Below are 18867 nucleotides of genomic sequence, written 5' to 3' on the forward strand. Positions count from 1 at the left end.
CTAGGTGCCCACGACGACAACTCTGCAAGTAAAAAAAAAACTGAAGATCTCACCCTTATCCTGAGAAGTCCCATAGTGTAAAGCTTTGAGGCAAGGGAGAAGGTAATTATCACCAACCCAGAATCCCCTGTTGCGCCCCATGCAAGAGCTCAAGCCCTGACAAGGGCAGTACCCAAGTTTAGACCGTAAATAAATGACCCCCAAGGTCCCTCCCTACGTGTTTCGGCCTTGATATAGAGGCCTCATCAGGGAAATGCAATAACGGGGAGGAAGGGGGGATTAGAACACATGGTTCAGAAAGCAGGTCCTTGGAAAGGCCGTGTAGTGGCACTAAACCTTAATGAAGGCATGTTGCGATTCCCCCTAATGGCCTCAAACGAACACATGATTTTGAAGCTATTAGGCACATTCTAGACGGAACCTGAACATGTCTTCATTAAGGTTTAGTGCCACTGCACGGCCTTTCTAAGGACCTGCTTTATGAAACCCGGTGTTCTAATTTCCACCCTACCCTCCCCCCTGTTATTGCATTCCCCTTTTGAGTCCCCTATATCAAGGCCGAAACGCGTAAGGAGGGACCTTGGGGGTCATTAATTTAGGGTCTAACTTGGGTATTGCCCTTGTCAGGGCAGGGGCTCTAGCATGGGGCACAACAAGGGATTTTAGGTTGGTGACAATTACCTTCTCCCCTGCCTCCAGCTTTACACTATGGGCCTTTTCAGGATACTGGTGAGATCTTCCCAGTCCCAGTATTTTTACTTGCACAGTTTTCGTTGTGGGCACCTGTATGTCAATATTGTATGTTGTTAAATTTTGCGCAATTTTATATCTACTTGTGTTTTTGAGCATGGCTTTTTTAGTATATGTGTATTAAAGGTTATGTTTTATTGGCACTCTCATTGCTGTGTATATATAGAGTTACCATACCAGAGAGATTGTGGTAAGCACCACCATTGGTGGCTACACTAGCTGACTTTTTTTTTGCAAATATCTAGGTCTCAGAAATACTTGATTTATCTTTGTTATAGCCCCTAGGTTCTGAATACTAATCAAAACTCACTTCTAAAGGACTAAATGCTGAAGTACCTGATCTCTGAACAAAACTACCAGAACATTTAGCCATAGTCGCCAAATGTTTTCAAATGTTTTCATTGCATTTCATTTTCTTTTTCCAACCAAATAATATTGTTCATTTTATTTCTCAATTCCCGCAAAGTTGGTGGATGGGCATCTAATCAATGAATCAATAAATACTAGACATACCTATAGCTGTCGGAGATTCAAAATCAACAGAATCCCTCCAACACCCAAATTCACATATCCGTGGATCCACCTGAAGTCTCACCCTAAATATCCCCTCTATTAGGGATAGGCCCATTTTGGAAAGATGCTCTATCTGATTACACTCCCAAAACAAGTGCATCACATGTGCATCGTCCATTCCACACCTGAGGCATTCTGCACTTGAGCGAATCCCAATTCTATTAAGTAAACTGTATTCTGTGCATCCTATGAATAAGATATTCTGTGAAAGCCTCTGATTTGCACTGGGACAACCTGGGAATAAGCTCCAACACCTCTCTCCATTGTTCTTCTGAAATTGGGCCCACTTCCCCTTCCTACTTAGCTTTAACTGTCAAAGTACTGTCATCTGTGTGAGGCCTCAAAAGCTGTTGATGTACAGTAGAAATTAAGCCACGTGTGTTTCGCGGAATCTATCGTATCTAAGATAAAGTGATTTTGTAAATCCATCCTCGTCATAGTTAACTGGGTCCGATATGTGTGCCTTACTTGTTTAGGTATTTGAAAAAGATAAGTTTAACTCCTGCTGGAGTTTATTAAGGCTTTTAAAGACCCCATCTTCTAGCAGATGATCTAACACCTACACTCCTCTCTCCTCCCAACCCCCAAAGACAACAGAACTCCAGCAACTGGGGATTATGCCAAATTGGGGTAAATTTAGCGCAACCAGAAATTTCCATTAGATTTTCCCCCTGTCCCATACATTGTACATTAATGCTAAGGTTGATGTACATGGTCTATCAACAGGTATGGTACTGGTACCTACCTCCAATATACATAAAGGTGATAATCCTTTGTTTTGTAAAACCAGATGTCCTAATTTACCTATACTCTCCCTCCAAAACCATGGAAATGCTGCATTTGAGATACTATAAAGTAAATCCATGGGTCTGATATTGCCAGTCATCTTGCTATTTTCTCTTTGAAGTGTCACCAATTTGATTCTTGCATGCCACTTGCGCCAGATTAGTTCCCTAAACAGACTTTGTATTTTGTGGAAAATAGAGGGCGGAATCCAACACTGGAATTATGTAACAGGCACAGCGATTGAGATATTAGGATCTTTTTGGTGAGATTCCCTCTGCCTATTACTGATTAAAGGCAATCCATGCCAAGTATTTATTTTGGATCTGAATCTGTTCAGCAATGGATTTATACTGTGTTATGTAATCCTTGGTTTAGCGCTGACCACTACATCCAGGTAATTGAACTGATCTACAACCAGTAACTGGAAGAGCAAAATTACTTCTGAAGGGGGCAGAGGGTCTTACTGCATTAATAATGTTTTTTCCCCTATAATTTTCAAACCTGACCATTGACTGAACTCTTCTTTATCTTCCATTATTGGGCCACTAGATGACTCTATATCTCCCACAAAGAGTAATATGTCGTCTTCATAGGGGCTTATTCTTTTTGTTGCATTTTTAGACAGTGCAGTCTAGTTTAAACAATTTATTTGTTGGCTTACTGTGCTCCAATAATTTGGTCAAAATTGTGATCCAGGTGAGAAAGTGTCATTTCATTAAGAGAAAGTAATAAAAATGACACTTTTATTCCTCATTGGTGCTCGAACAGTTGCATCATAAATTATCTTTTCCATGGAGAGTAATATGGTTTCACACAATATCCACATTAATGATCGTGAAAGTGACATGAAATGCATGTGTGACATTGCTTGGTTTGTTCAGAGAGTAATTTCCGTTGAGTGTATATCACCTTTTCAGGGGAATAAAGCATGACTCATCCTGTCCTCGTCATTACCTAAAATTGTGAGAAGAAATATTTATCTTCTTAACCTGAATGGAAAGTTTCGGATTTGGGATTGTATTTGTGCAGACCTAGTAAAGAATAGGAAGCTGCCTGTCTACACCCTCGACAGTCTGTACATAAAGGTTTTTTTTTTCAGGTATTACTGAAAAAAGGGTGCACGGCTGTCAGACAGAAATTAGTATAATTGTCATATTGTATTGAGATGAGTGCTGAGCAAAATGTGGCACATGCATTGATCATGTGCGTGGAACTTACCGACCTTCCGGACTGGGGCTGTGTCGCCTGCACTAAGCAAACACTGTAATAATTAATTAGGGGCCATGTGTTCACCACACGCCTGCCTCTTTACCTCGGCCTCGCTGATATTACGAATGTTTATTCACTGAGAAATTGCCATTTGTTTGTCATTAGCTTGTATTAATTAGTCTAGCGACTCTCAGACAGACGGTGTACCTGACCATTGACATGTAAGCAAACATATGGATCAGTGCTTAGATTTACTACGTCACGTACTCCTTTTTGAATTCTATTAATATTTTTACAGTACTTTCAGGTAGTCATGGCCTGTATGTATGACATAGTCTTTGGTGGTGTTGGTCTCTGTTGTGTTCCAATAATTTTTATTAATTTTAACACTTTTAACAAAGAAAAACACACCTTTAAATCAGGAAAGAAAGGGAAGGAAATATGGAGGGAGCAATGGAAGAAAACAATTTAATAGGAAAGAAAGTTTGGGAAGGTAATGAAATGTAGGGATGAAGGATAACCAATAACATACAGGAGGTCATTTTGACCTGTTTGTCAATATTTATAACAAAATGACGTTCTATTTAAATATGAATCCTGAAACGGCGTATAATTCACAATATTGATACTATAACTTACTCATAAGTCTTGACTCAACAAGTGATAAAGATTATACAAAAAGAGTAAGAGCGAAGTCACAAAGTACTTTGGATGACTTGGCTATACTGGGTTATTATCAATCCAAGATTTCCACCTCTTATAGTATTTAGGGTAATAATTGTTAGCAATGGCATGACTTTTTTCATACATGTTGTGTAAAGAAATTAGATCTACTATTTCCGAAATAGTTGGAATTGAGGTTTCTTCCAATAAGCTGCGATTTGAATTTTTAACAATTAAGAAAATATGTATCAAAATTAGTTTGAAACCAGGATCAATAAATTCCATATCAAGGGATAGCTGTGCCTTTTATGGGGAGATAGTGATCTCTTTTTGCAATATTTTATTAATGCAAGCAAACAATTCCTTCCATAAGTTCTTTAATTTGGGGCAATTCCAGAAAATATGTAGGAGATCGCCATTGAGGCCACAACCTCTCCAACGTACTGGTGATTGTCCAGGGAAAATTTTGGCCTATCTGGAAGGTGTGTAGTACCATCACGTGAGGGTGTTAGGCTGTGTGCCCACTATGCGTTTTTGAAGCGTTTCCGCAGCGGCAATTCCGCCGCAGAAACGCTTAAAAACCGGTTGGTAGAAAGTCTGCCGTGTTCCCTAATGATAATCCGCATGTGTTGTGCACATGCTGCGGAAATTTCCGCTGCGGATTATCATTGCGGAAAAATCCGCAGCACTACCAATTATTTTGCGTAAGAGCGTCGTTTTTGCCGCCATTGACTTGCATTGAATCACTTAATATCCGCATGACTACATGTGCACATGCGGATATTAAGCGATTCAATGTGCTTATTGTACCCGGGTCTGGAGAAGATTCTCCAGACCCGGGTACCATAGTACCTGTAAAAAAAAAAAAAAAAGAATTTAAAATAAAAAATAACATTATACTCACCTTCCGATGGCACCCGGTCTCCTTAGCGATCCTTAGCTGACGTCGGCGGTCGCGTGACCTGTCACATGACTAAATGACATCATGAAAGGTCCTTTTACACCACCGGGGGCCATCGAAAGGTGAGTATGTTTTTTTTTTATTATTTTTTACCATTTTTCTTTTTTTTTTTTTAACTAACTTTGTCACACTATACAAAATCCATGCCAGTTGCATGGATTTATATATGTGACCAAGTTGTCAAGCACTTTCCAAGTGATGCTAAAATCGCTTGGAAAGCGCTTGACAACCCGCATGCAAAATCGCATGTGCAAAACTCTTGACAAACGCTTGTACCTGGCTGAATAAACGCATGTACAATCCGCATGTGTTTTTTCTGGCAGGGAGATGCAGAAACGCTCAGGAAAAATCCGGAGCATTTCTGCATCGTGGGCACATAGCCTTAAAGTTTGACTCATGTAGGGTTGAACAAAGAGTAAAAATGTATTAGAGCTTCTTGCCACTGGTCTATGGAGAAAGATTTTTTTTAGATCCTTCTCCCAGTTAAGCATATATGTTTTTTTTTTTTCGAAGAATATATCTTGATTAAAATAGTGTTAGATGCTGCTAGTTTTCCAGATGATGTTATTATTATTGGCATTGCATAACAGAAAACTAACAGTATCTGTCAACGTATTTTTGTTATGAAGTAAGTCGGAAATAGCTTTCCTTATGGATACAAAGTATACTAAATTCTCGATCCGTAACTTTTTTTTATTAAATTTTAATTCCTGGAAAGAAATGAAGTCAATCACATTATGTAAGTCTTTTATTTTCTTTAAACCAGAGGGCATCCAGGTTTCTGGAATATTAATTTCAGTAATTAGTTCAATAAAATATAATGAGATATTCTTAATTAGTTAAAATTTAGGGTTTTATTCCTGTGGAGAAGCTAATTTTTTCCATTCTGCAATTGTTGCGCATTCAGTAGGATGATGTGGAAGCGGTAAGGATGGGTTAGAGATATGGCTGAGTAGGAGAGAATCTAAAGGTTTATTGTCATTCAGAGCTACTTCAATTTCAGTCCGTGCCGAATTTGTTGCTTTTTAGCCAATTTTGACTTTGCTTTATCAAGTTTGCTTAATAATAACTTTTTAAATTCGGTAAACCTAAACCACCTCTCTGTGTTAGTCTCTATTAATTTATTACCTTTCTTTTTTTTGTATAGAACTTCCTAAACAACTTTCAGATTGCCAAAGATAAAGTGAGTGCAGCCACAGCCCAGGCAGCACAGCGAGCAGCCACCAGCGTGAAAGGATTGGCGGAGAGGAGTTTTCGTCTGTCGATGGATATTCATCTCAAAGCTCCAGTGATAGTAATCCCCCAATCTTCTGTATCAAATAATGCCATAGTGGCCGATCTGGGGCTGCTGAAAATAAACAATGCGTTTAGTCTAGTGTCGTCTGAAGGCCACCAAGTTCCCCCCATTATAGACCATATGACTATTAATCTCACTCAATTCAAGTTATCACGGTAAGTGTTCTTCTATATGTAATGGACATAGCTCCACACAATCCTTTGATTTTACTTCAATATTTACATGCAAATTATTGTAGCCAAACCCAGAAGTGGGCAGAGCAGAAATATTATTAAAAGCGAATATACTGCTATTTCTTTATCTAGTCCTAGAAAGGTCAAATAAAAATAAGTGCAAAAACTTAACCAGTGAATGCAAAGGATGAAAACAAAGTTGCTCCTTTTTGTGGGAGGAGAATTATTCTAGTCAAGATATACAAATTACCTCTCCTCCAGAAGACGAAAACTGACTTAGTGTAGTGATTGAGAAAATGTTTTAGAAAGAGAGTGTCCAACCCATTAGAGTATTTAAACACAACTGGGGATTTCAGGGTATGGAAAAAAGGTATGCAGATTAGCTTGTGTCTGCTTCTTTACTTGCGACTCTGGTGTGGCTTTGGCTAATGTCCTTAGTCATGTTTCAAGGCCCTTTTATGAGTCAGACATTGATTTACAGGATAGCGACCTGTAGTTGGCAACGGAGAAAGAGATTTTTCACCATCTGGAGGAAAGTACATTTCTGTACCTTGGAATGTTACCTGGCATTGAGGCTTGGTCAATCATGGTGTCTGTGTTGTAAGATGTAAATTTTAAGGGTGCATATGTCTAGATAATTTCTACTTTAATGGAGTTTGATTTGTTGTAGTTTGTAAAAAGAGAGTTGACATTTTTTTTATTTTTTTTGAGGGAAGTGGGTGCGAGTGAGATTTGACCATAGTCAAACTTCACAATGAATAGTTGTTTACAAATTTGAATAAAAGTTCCGTATAGCTCTCAGCTATGCTCTCTAGAATAGAAGGCATATTCACTAACACCAGGATGGGAAAGACATCCTGTGCTAGATCCTAGACTAATTTTACGAATTCAGTGTATTACACATGCCCAATACAATACCAGAGAATTTCATCTGAGATGTAAAGGAACTCTTTGTATTGCTCATGTTCCCATTGTCTGGCTATTTCTTGGTCCCGCTTTTATTGTTAATTGTTTAATGTTTTTGGCTTGTTGTTGTGCCATACAACATGGTCTTTGGTCTCTTCTCCATTTGCACCTATGACCTTCAATATTCGAGTAGTTTCCGACTATTGGCACCCCTGCTGATCAACTATTTAAAGAAGCACTCTTCAATGTTTTCGTTGGCAACAAACTATTTCACAGTTGTCCATGCTGGATTTTTTTTAGCAGAAGTTCTTATTGCAGCATTTGCTTCAATGCAAAAATGTTGCAATATCTTGGGACAACCTCCAAAGAAATGTGCGAAAGTATGAACCAGCCTGCAGCCTCTTGAAACATCTCGTCAGAATCCCACTGATTTAATACGGATTACGTATCCTAAGGATAAGACTTTGTTTTTTAAGGGGGAATCTGTCAGCAGGTTTTTGCTACCTCATCTGAGAGCAGCGTAATGTAGGCAAAGAGAAGCTGAATCCAACAATGTATCACTTAGATTACTGGCTACAGACGTTCTGACACAATCAGAGCTTTTAGATTTAGCATGAAGCAGAGCTGAGAAAGCAAACCCCGCCCACACCAGTGTACGAAGTCTATACACTGTGAGCTGCCTATCAGAGAAGGAGGGGGTGTTGATTGACTAGTTCGCAATGTTAATCTTGGTGATAAATCCTTCACAGTTAGTAACAGCATGCACTTTGACAAGTGACACATCCCTGAGTTCTGTGTTTCAGCCTCTATCTCCTGCTGTCTTCAGATTACATAACAAAAACCTGCTGTCAGATCCGTACCTATATATCCCCATAAAATGTTTGTTTCCCCTACTTATTAGACGGGTCCATTCCTAATGAACTGATCTTAAAGTGTTCCCACCGTGAGACCCATAGAAATCAACTATAATTTATGTTAAAACCAGGCCGCTTGTGTTCAGTTTTAATGCAGCGCCATCCCATGGCTCAGGGGTAATCGTGCATTACACAATGTAATGTGTGCTGGATACACGGCTTGCTTTTGCATCATGGTTTCCCTTTTACACCATTGGTGTCTAACCGACCATGCTGACTTAATAATAATAATAATAATAATAATATATTATAGTAATAATTATGGGGTCCATTGTGTGATGTCTGTTTGACACACCAAAATAACGATGTACGTGACACTATTTTTTGTGTGAAAAAAGAAATAAGTAGTTGCTTTATAAATGGTCATATAATACAATTTATTTGAAAGCATAATCATATAGAATTGTGTTTAAACCTTTTCTTTGTAGTGAAGTCTTGCACACAAGTTCAGTACAGTCAGACGAACAGATCCTACAACCTATCAATTTATCTTTGTCCGTAAATCGCAACCTTGCAGCCACGTGGTACCATGAGATTCCCACTTTGGAAGTGAATGGTCATCTAAATACTATGGAAGTAAGTAATTACAGATCTTGCAGTTTGGGAGACTGGATTACCCAGAAATGTGTGGTGAAATGTGCTCTGTGGTATGGTACCTTGCCTTAATTGAAGCATGCATTAGAAACTAAGAAACATTATCCGTTTTGTTCTGCGATATTGCTTCTATTATTTTTTTAAAAATGTGCCTTTGTTTTTTTTTAATCTATATACAGCTGTAACTTATAGTTACAATATTTATTTGTGGCAGGAAGACTATTATAATATACAAATGCTGTAATTTGAGATTATATTTATGTCATCATGAAAAAAACACAGAAAAGAAGAAAACAAATAAAATCTTCTGGAAGTGAAGGTGGCAATTCACTTTTACTGTTGAGGATAGGAGATTCCCCAGTGGTTCCCCATAGTACACACACTGTAGAGGTAAAGTGGAGCCGTCCTCTTGGTGTCCAGGGTAGAGGCCCACCCTGGCAAACGTAAAGAAGACTACAGTATATGTAGTACGGTCATGTCTTGCAGACGATCTCTACTAGGTAGGCAATCAGTGCTTGCACTTCAATAATATAACTCTCAAGTTAACTTGAGGGACCACTTGTACACTTATACACCACGTATACATATGCAGGAAGTGACAGCGGATAAAGTAATGTATTTTCATCAGTTTAATAATTGCTTTATGTTTGTTTTGTTTTTTTTTCTTAGCTGTGGTTGAGTCAGGAGGATTTAAATGTAATCTTCAGTGTGTTGGTGGAAAATCTTGGTGAAGGTAAAGAAGAAAATGCAGATTCAAGGCAAACCTCCAGACAGACTGGTATGTATGTCTGAGTTCACCAGTCATGTTTGTACATCCGAGAATAGATACTGTGGGAATAATTGTCTTTACAAGTGTGACGATACAGCCTAAAATCTTAATAAGCCAGACTTATATATTGTTTAATCCAAGAGAAATACACTATTATCTTTGGGGTTGGCTTGTAAATCTATGTGTATTTATGTGTCTGGTCAATAAGAACAGACCAGTATTTGTATAACCCTGATTGTTGTCTCCTCTTGGGTTTGGAAACTATGATGTTTGCTAATATGCTAATTACATATTGTGCTAAAAGCCTTCTAAATGTTTGTTTAAAGAGCACAGTGTGTACCAACTGTGTAAATTGATTAGCTCAAACAATGAAACCTGAGTGAGCCCTGCACCTTTTACCTGTGACTGATAACCTTACACAAATGTAAATATAAACAGGGATGTCTGGAGTGCTGCAAACAGAATCATGGAGAAGGAAAAGATGAGAGACTGTCACACCATCAGCTTGGAAGGGTGGCTTTACCCAAAGGGACATATTTTTGGATTTTACACGATTCTAGCCTAAGGGTATATAGCCCTGATTGGAAAGATACGGATCTGCTCCATTGACCATCAGAGAGACATAGATACATTTGGGAGACAAGGTTGGGACTATGAAAACACCTGGCCCCATGGATATGTTGTTTGGGGTTGCCAGGCAGGACCGTGCGATTGCCTGGAACCCATGGAGACATTCGGAGAAGCCAGATTGGGACCAGCCGGTCATCTGGCCCCATGGAAAGGCTAGGGTGGGACCCTCGGGTGTCTTGGCCTTCTACCTCGATGGACTGCTTGCTTCCTAAGTTTGCCGCTACCTTCTCTCTGTGGGGGCCTGCCAGAAGCGGGGAGGCCACTGGTTGAGGTAGTTGGCCCTGGAAGTCCCAAAGTCACAGCTGTTCTATCCCAGACAGGCCAGCAGAAGGGTGAGACTGTATAAATGCAATTTTTATGTTGATGCATAAGCTGTAGTCATCTGCCGCTGTCTTGTGTTCCTTCTTCTGATATATATACTTGAAATGTACGATACTTCATTGGACATAAACTAAATAAATAAACTATGATAAATGAATATGAAATAAAGCACCAGTCTCCAGAATATTGTGGCTGGTTGATAGGCTCAGCTGTAACAAGAAGGTGGTGCAAAAGCCAACAAATATTCAAGCAAATGAGAAGAAGATGGAAAGGCAGCAACTCACCGATCCTGTTGCAATTAAAAGTCCTTTAATCTGGAAAAACTGCTAATCCAGCAAGCGGTTCATTGCCAGGCAAGAGTGATAGGAACCATAGAAACACCACACAAATGCGAAACGGCTGTCGTCCTCTCCCCTCACTGCTCACTCTTGCCTTGCAATGAACCGCTTGCTGGATTAGCAGTTTTTCCAGATTAAAGGACTTTTAATTGCAACAGGATCGGTGAGTTGCTGCCTTTCCATCTTCTTCTCATTTGCTTGAAACTACGATAAATGGCTTTCACTAGACCTTTCATCCATGTAATTTGTTTTTGTTAATAGTACAGACGTCATTGACTTCAAGGTATATGAGTTATCAATAAAGTTTATTTAGGCTGATGGATTTACTAAACTCAGTTTTTATTAACTTTTTTTTTTTTTTTTTTTTTATTGTGACAGATATTGTAAAATCTAAAAGTGTACTCCACACAAGATCTACTAATAAAGACTTTGCAAAAATTTCTGAGCCAGAAACCGTGAAGTCGACCTCTGAGCTGAGTCTGCTGATTAATTTTGAAATTAAAAAGGTAATTTTGTCCCCTCCAGGTTTTTTTACTTCATGGTCGAGAATTGTCAGAGCTGCTTCTATTTTCTTACATTTGCCTGTTGTAAAGCATGTTTCTCTGGTATAATCCGTTTTGTTTTTGCCCAGGTTGTGGTTCAGCTAATGAAGCAGGTTCGTGGAGACGCTCCACCTCTACATACAATTCAGGCTTCACAACTTGGGGCAGTAACACGGGTGGGAAACCATGAAATGACAGCAGCTGTATACTTGCAAAAAATCAGCATGACTTGTACAGAGTTCCCTGGTGAGACTATAATTAACAAATATCCGATTTCTGGCCATACATCAAAATGTCTTTTCTTTCCTTACATATTAATCCATGTTCTTTGCTGACATAGGTCCCACAGGAGGGCCCCTGCTTCTTCTTAATTCTTCTGATGACACCAATAAGCATCTTCTAAAGATGGAGTATGTAAAGGTGTGTAGGTGACTTTTCTACTACTAAGATGGATCAGGAACAGTTTAATCTCAAGTGTTTTGGGATCATGTGAAATCTTTGCTGTAACGTAGCCAGTCTACAGCTACTTGGAAACAACATCTGTAGGACTATTGTCTAATTTGTACAAAGGTGCAGGTTTTTTAAGAGGCATTTATTACAGACCTATAAGTGGTAAGATGGATGATGTTCTATTGCCCTCTTGTGTACAGGCGTAATCTCTACTTACATAGCACAGAGCATAGTCATCCATACACACTGTATAGCGCTAATTAGATTTGTGGGAACTGAGGACATGAATCAAGCTTTCTAATTTCCATCTCTGCAGCAACAGTTCAGTTCTTAGGCTATATAGGAGTTATTCACTATCTGGCCGACCCCTTTTTAAATAATGTAGTCCTTCTTGTAAAACAAAAATACCAGATCTTCAACTCATGCAAGAGCGCCGGTCCAGCTACATTGGCGTCAAGTCTCGCAAGGCTTGCGAGACATTACTTTGCCACGTGAGATCTGCCACTTATTTTCAGCCAAAATTGGACTGCTCCGTTCTTACTACTTACGCTTATCCAAGGTTCGTCCGTAGGACCGAGCAGCCACTGATTGGCTGTGGGTCTCGTGGTTTAACAAGTTAATACATGCCCGAGAGTCCCAGCGCCGACATCGCTTAAATGGCTTCTTTGCAGGAGGTGTTGTGTGGTTTTTTTTTTGTTTTGTTTTGTTTTTTACAAAGATAGCTGCTTTATTTAAAAAGGTGTTTTACCATCCTTTTAAAAAGAATGGCAATAAAATAAAGAAATGTTCAGTTATATATATACTGTGCCAAGTAATCACACTTTTTAAATTAGAAGTGTCTGATCTATATGGCATAAACTGTTTGATTTGGAGTACATTATAGTAGGTGGTTTCTCCTTACCTGTGATTTTCTTTTAGGTTATCTCGCAGCATATTAACTAGCTAGTCCTTTAATTAAACTGTACTTTTCCTTAATGCTAGGCTGACAGCAATGGACCCAATTTTAGAAGTGTCCACAGCAGTACTTTGCAGAGTTTGAGTGTGAGTATCTTGAAATGTTTATTTTCAGTTGAGAAGAATTGCAGAATCGCCGAATTTTTTTTTTTATTACGATTTTGAAATATATATTTATTACACTGTAGAATTTTTATTTTTTCTATGTGCAACCAAAAACATTAATAGTATGTATGATCGTTTTAACATCTTATGGTTGTGACAGTTTAGTGAGCGATCTGAAACTAAAAGGTCACATAAATTAATAACATATAAAAATGTGTGTGTAAAATTATTTATTCGACTTGTCAAAAGGCTTAAATTGGACCTGTCACCACTATGCTAAATAGTATCATTCACAATGTAACAACATTAGTGGATAATGGGTGTTGTCTTCCTCTGCTTTATCTCCATGAAATTTTAGTACTACCATTTACTTTGAAAGAGCAGAGTGTCTCTACATAGTGTAGGGCTGAAAGCTCTGGTTACACAGTATATAACCATAGCTGGTAATGCCCAATCATCAATTTATGTATACATTTATAGGAGGAATTGCAGAGAAACAACACAGAGATCTAACATATAAAGCTCCAGAATTGTTGTTTTATACTGAAAAAATAAGGAAAAGCTGATGGGTACTCTTTTTAAAGGGGTTGTCCACTACTAGACAACACTATTGGACAACCCCAGCTTACTCAATTCAAGACCATAAATTAAAATAAAAACTGTGTATCCTCACTACCTGCAGCATTGCCACTTTTTCTAGCGTTGACGTGACTTGTTGTGTCACATGCCAACTGCAACCAATCAGTGGCCACTGTTTGGCTGCAGCTCCTCGATATTCCATCAGGACAGACATCTGCTCCTATGAAATAGTGAAAACAGCTGACGAGTGGTCGCTCATTGGCTATAGCCTGCATTTCACATAACAGTGTCATGTCACCGCCGGGAACAGCAGCGCCAACAATGCTGGAGTGACGCCACTGGAGGAGGTGAGTATACTCTGTTCTTATTTTATTTAGGGTTCTGAATTGATTGTCTAATAGTAGATAACTCTTTTAATTTCTTTAAAAAATTTTATATTACTGTACAAAAAGTTGTAATGACTTTATTCTGCCACGTTGTAAGGCTATGGGGCTCCTGTAAGAATGTACAAATATACTAAAATACTACTTGAGCTGTGTTACATTTGATGTTTAGCATTTAGAGACGACTACCTCAGTAATATGCTACCAGAGGCTCCATGCAATGGAATAGAACAGGCCTATGGTTCTACAGAATGGAGCCACAAGAACTCCTTGTTCTTCTTGTTTATTCATCAGATACAACGCCATGTAACATAATTTCAGTCATTTTCCTGTGGGATGCCTCCTGCTCCAAATCATATTATTGTGTCAGTCTAGATCCCACAATTTATTTTCCTAACAGCCATAAAACCATGTACATTTATGGGAGATGTCTCCCAGTCTTAGTCAAAGTTGGAATGATAGATTTATAAATTGGAGGATGAAATTTATTTATGTAGTAAAGTATGGTGGCAATGTGCATAGATCTAGGAGTTTTGTTAGATTATTACAGTTATTACTTTAGTTCATTCAAGTTGACCATTCGTTTATTAAACAAATTCCAATAAAAAAAATAGCAAAGCAATGGTAAAGTTTAACTATCAATACTGTGTATCTATTAGGAAAAGCTGTATGAAAGAAATACAGCAAATTAGTTTTGTAGCGTGTCTTTTTGCCAAGACTTTTTTGTTGAGAAGCCAAGGCCTTTTCAGATCAATGACTGCATGCCTAAAATGTGGATTTTTTTTTTAAAAAATACAGTCCTTTATGACTTTACATTATCAACAAAGAGCATAAAGTGAAGGGAGAAGAGCTTTACAAGATCACATATTTGAGATAATGAAAAACCTATCTTTGAGTTGTTTCGTTATAGTCGGTCTATTTTTTTTGTAAAGTGGACAGATATTTCCGTTTTGTATTACCGTAGTTTTTATTTTCTATATATATAGCAGTGTCATGTGTTTAAATAAAAATCATACATTGCTTCCTTTTGCAAGTTTTCCATGACATCTCTTGACTTGATCCTCCACACTCAAGCATTGCTGTCCTTAATGAATTTTCTGTCTGCCGCTGTCCCATCTGCCGACGTCAAAGTGCCGGAGAGAGTAAAAGAATCAAAACTCGAAGAAGAGAAAAATGTGGTCACTAAACTAGGCACTAGTAAGTATTCGTGAGTGAGATGCATAAAAGGTAATAAAATGCAGTCCTAACATCCAATAACTCTTTATACTTTTACTATTAACCCCTTAAAAAGGACCTTTAACCAGTTTGAGCATGTAAATCCCCCGTCACACTAAGCGAGATCGCTGCTGAGTCACAAGTTTTGTGACGCAACAGCGACCTCAGTAGCGATCTCGCTACGTTTGACACTTAGCAGCGACCATGCCCCTGCTGTGAGATCGCTGGTCGTGTCGGAATGGTCTGGACATTTCTTTGATCGTTGAGGTCCCGCTGGGTAGCATGCATCGCTGTGTTTGACACCTTACCAACGACCTTGTTGACGACTCAGACACAGAAACACATAGGTGTGCATCGTTATTCAGATCGTTACGGGTCGCCGCATCGTTGCTGTGTCGTTGGGAAGATCTGACTGTTTGACATCTCACCAGCGACCACATAGCGACGCAGCAACGATCCCTGACAGGTCGTATAGTTGTCGGGATCGCTGTAGCGTCGCTTAGTGTGACGGGGCCTTTACACTGGCCACATCATAGAACAATGGTTGCAGAGTTGAATCAAACATTGTTTTTATTTAATTACTCTGCTCAGTTGAGGAAATATTAGCTGGAAAAATTTATGTTATCATTTTTTAAGTCCACGGCTGCATTACCAGAGATTCTTCTCTGAGGTATGTTGTTCTTCCTCTATATGAGGTTGACCAGCTATAAACAGGCAGGAACTCGCAGGGGAAAATGAACACAAAAATCACTGACTGAGGTGGAATAGCAATAATTAAAAAATGATAATTTATTATAAATATTAAAATATGATGAACAAAACCACCGTACTAAATGCAGTCTATCCTGTATGTCCCCTCTTTTATCACACGGGTCATACTCAGGATATTAATATTCCCTAAAACCAATCACCCAATGTGTAATAACTGATGTCTAGACTGCTCTCAATATATCTCTGTCCTAAATTGCCAACCCTTAGACGAATATAAGTTATTTCCACAGGGGGAACATGGGATTATTATTGCACTTTGCCCTCTGCAGAATATCAGACTATAGACCCCTTCTTATCCTTTATATAGTCGGGGTTATATGAAAAAGGAGAGGTCCAAATTATTTCCACAGGGGGAGCATAGAATTATTATTGCACTTTGCCTTCTGCAAAATATCAGACTCTAGACCCCTTCTCAACCTATATATAGTCGGGGTTATATGAGACAGAAATATTAATTATTTCCATAGGGGGAGCATCTGATTATTATTGCACTTTGCCCTCTGCAGAAAATATAGACCCCTTCTCATCTTGTGTATTGTCGTAGTTATACGAAAAAGGACAGATTTTTTTCCTCCCTTCCCCCTCTAATCTTGTTTTATATTAACTACAATCCACTAGTAGAGGATACAGATAACATGATTCTATCTATATTGTGCTCTTGTCTAAAAGCAATATGCGATATCAGTTTACTGCCTGTAAATTTCTGTTGAATCACAGATGACTCAATGTCAGCTCTACATCTACATAGGACACAGCTTTTTTTGTTTCACTTACAGACCTAATGAATCATCTGTCATTACGCTGTCCCTTTAAGACTTGCTGCCCCTTTATTTATAACTCAGGGTATAACAGCTGCCTCTTAGCATGTACATCCCTATCTCCACATACATGCCCCAAAAGATACAAGCACGCCTCTACGCGTTTCACCCATCGAATATTTTTATGGGCACATCAGGAGGCTCAGGCACTATGTTGCTTGCTAATACATTTGCAGAAGTCTCTGCTCCCAGCTGTTATGAGAGCCGCATGTGGCGGCACGGACGCCGAACTCTTATAGATAATACTCCTCCCCCCTCCCAGTGATGCGACCAAGCATGGGCCACTCACAGACCCCCTCCCTTGGGGCCAATAAGGAGCTGACACATCACATGCAAGGATTCACGTGTCACAGGGGGGGCGGAGTCATCAGAAAGCAGAGTTCAAAAAATAGATTAAAGGATATAAATTTTTATTAACACATAATTAAAAACAATTAGTAAAGATTTGAGGTCAGACACACGAGACAACAAATAGTTGAGCCATGAGACCACACTGATGGATATTAAATACAATATTAGATAATAGAAGCAATTCATATCTCAACATTGAAAACGGATACTCAGAGAAGATGAAAAATTGAAGAGCGCAAAATGGTCAATGAATAGCGAAAAAAACTATGGAAGCGAAAGGGGGTTACACATAATAGAGTGCTTATATAGTGATGGTGGTAAGGCCTCACCTATGACAAATGCTACCTTAAATAATTTATAAGCTAAACTTTACAAGCTAATATTTCCACTACAGAGATTAGAAATTAAAAAACAGAAACTACATTTTACTCAGCTCTGCAGCCAGTGTTATATTGTATGGCCAGTGTAACGTGCTAAAGGTGCCCTTTAATGCAAAATGACGTATAGGTACATTATTTCTGAGGTTCCCATGTCTGGAGAATGCTCGGGATCTGAGCTCTCGCCACTTATGATGAATGGCAGCTAAATTACATAGCCACCATTTGTGTCAAATAGCAACAGCTGGTGCTTAGGTAAAAGGTTGAAAATGCCCCATGGATAGAGCTGGATGTACTGCCTTATCTTTAGATAGATATATACAGTGCATTGTGAAAGTATTTGGTCTCCTTGAACTTTTCTACCTTTTACCACATTTCTGGCTTCAAACATAAAGATATAAAATTCTAATTTTTTTGGGAAGAATCAACAACAAGTGGGACACAATCGTGAAGTGGAACAAAATTTATTGGATATTTTAAACTTTTTTATAAAATTAAAAACTGAAAAGTGGGGCGTGCAATATTATTCGGCCCCTTTACTTTCAGTGCAGCAAACTCACTCCAGAAGTTCAGTGAGGATCTCTGAATGATCCAATGTTGTCCTAAATGACTGGTAATGATAAATAGAATCCACCTGTGTGTAATCAAGTCTCCTTATAAATGCACCTGCTCTGTGATAGTCTCAGGGTTCTGTTTTTAAGTGCAGAGAGCATCATGAAGACCAAGGAACACACCAGGCAGGTCCGAGATACTGTTGTGGCGAAGTTTAAAGCCGGATTTGGATACAAAAAGGTTTCCCAAGTTTTAAACATCTCAAGGAGCACTGTGCAAGCGATCATATTGAAATGGAAGTAATATCAGACCACTGCAAATCTACCAAGACCCGGCCGTCCCTCTAAACTTTCATCTCGAACAAGGAGAAGACTGATCAGAGATGCAGCCAAAAGGCCCATGATCACTCTGAATGAACTGCAGAGATCTACAGCTGAGGTGGGAGAGTCTGTCCATAGGACAACAATCAGTCGTACACTGCACAAATCTGGCCTTTATGGAAGAGTGGCAAGAAGAAAGCCATTTCTCAAAGATATCCATAAAAAGTCTCGTTTGAAGTTTGCCACAAGCCGCCTGGGAGACACAACAAACATGTGGCATAAGGTGCTCTTGTCAGATTAAACCAAAATCGAACTTTTTGGCCACAATGCAAAACGATATGTTTGGCGTAAAAGCAGCACAGCTCATCACCCTCAAACATGGTGGTGGCTGCATCATGGTTTGGGCCTGCTTTCCTTCAGCAGGGACAGGGAAGATGGTTAAAATTGATGGGAAGATGGATGGAGCCAAATACAGGACCATTCTGGAAGAAAACCTGTTGGAGTCTGAAAAAGACCTGAGACTGGGACGGAGATTTATCTTCCAACAAGACAATGATCCCAAACAT

At 39.0% G+C, this 18867-nt stretch overlaps 1 protein-coding gene across 4 annotated transcripts in view; it reads left to right on the top strand.

Moving 5' to 3' along the window:
- VPS13C (vacuolar protein sorting 13 homolog C) overlaps positions 1-18867 on the top strand; it is a 328945-nt gene that overhangs the window by 160855 nt on the left and 149223 nt on the right. For all 4 annotated transcript variants that reach the window (XM_073652734.1, XM_073652732.1, XM_073652731.1 and 1 more), the window contains 8 exons: positions 6090-6394; positions 8661-8808; positions 9496-9604; positions 11263-11390; positions 11516-11672; positions 11767-11846; positions 12858-12917; positions 14932-15094. In XM_073652734.1, coding sequence (XP_073508835.1) covers positions 6090-6394; positions 8661-8808; positions 9496-9604; positions 11263-11390; positions 11516-11672; positions 11767-11846; positions 12858-12917; positions 14932-15094 — 1150 coding nt within the window. The remainder of the gene's footprint in view (positions 1-6089; positions 6395-8660; positions 8809-9495; positions 9605-11262; positions 11391-11515; positions 11673-11766; positions 11847-12857; positions 12918-14931; positions 15095-18867) is intronic.

This window comes from Phyllobates terribilis, unplaced genomic scaffold, assembly GCF_046119375.1.
Source record: "Phyllobates terribilis strain yellow unplaced genomic scaffold, ASM4611937v1 Scaffold_11__3_contigs__length_659146591, whole genome shotgun sequence".
Lineage (NCBI taxonomy): Eukaryota > Metazoa > Chordata > Amphibia > Anura > Dendrobatidae > Phyllobates > Phyllobates terribilis.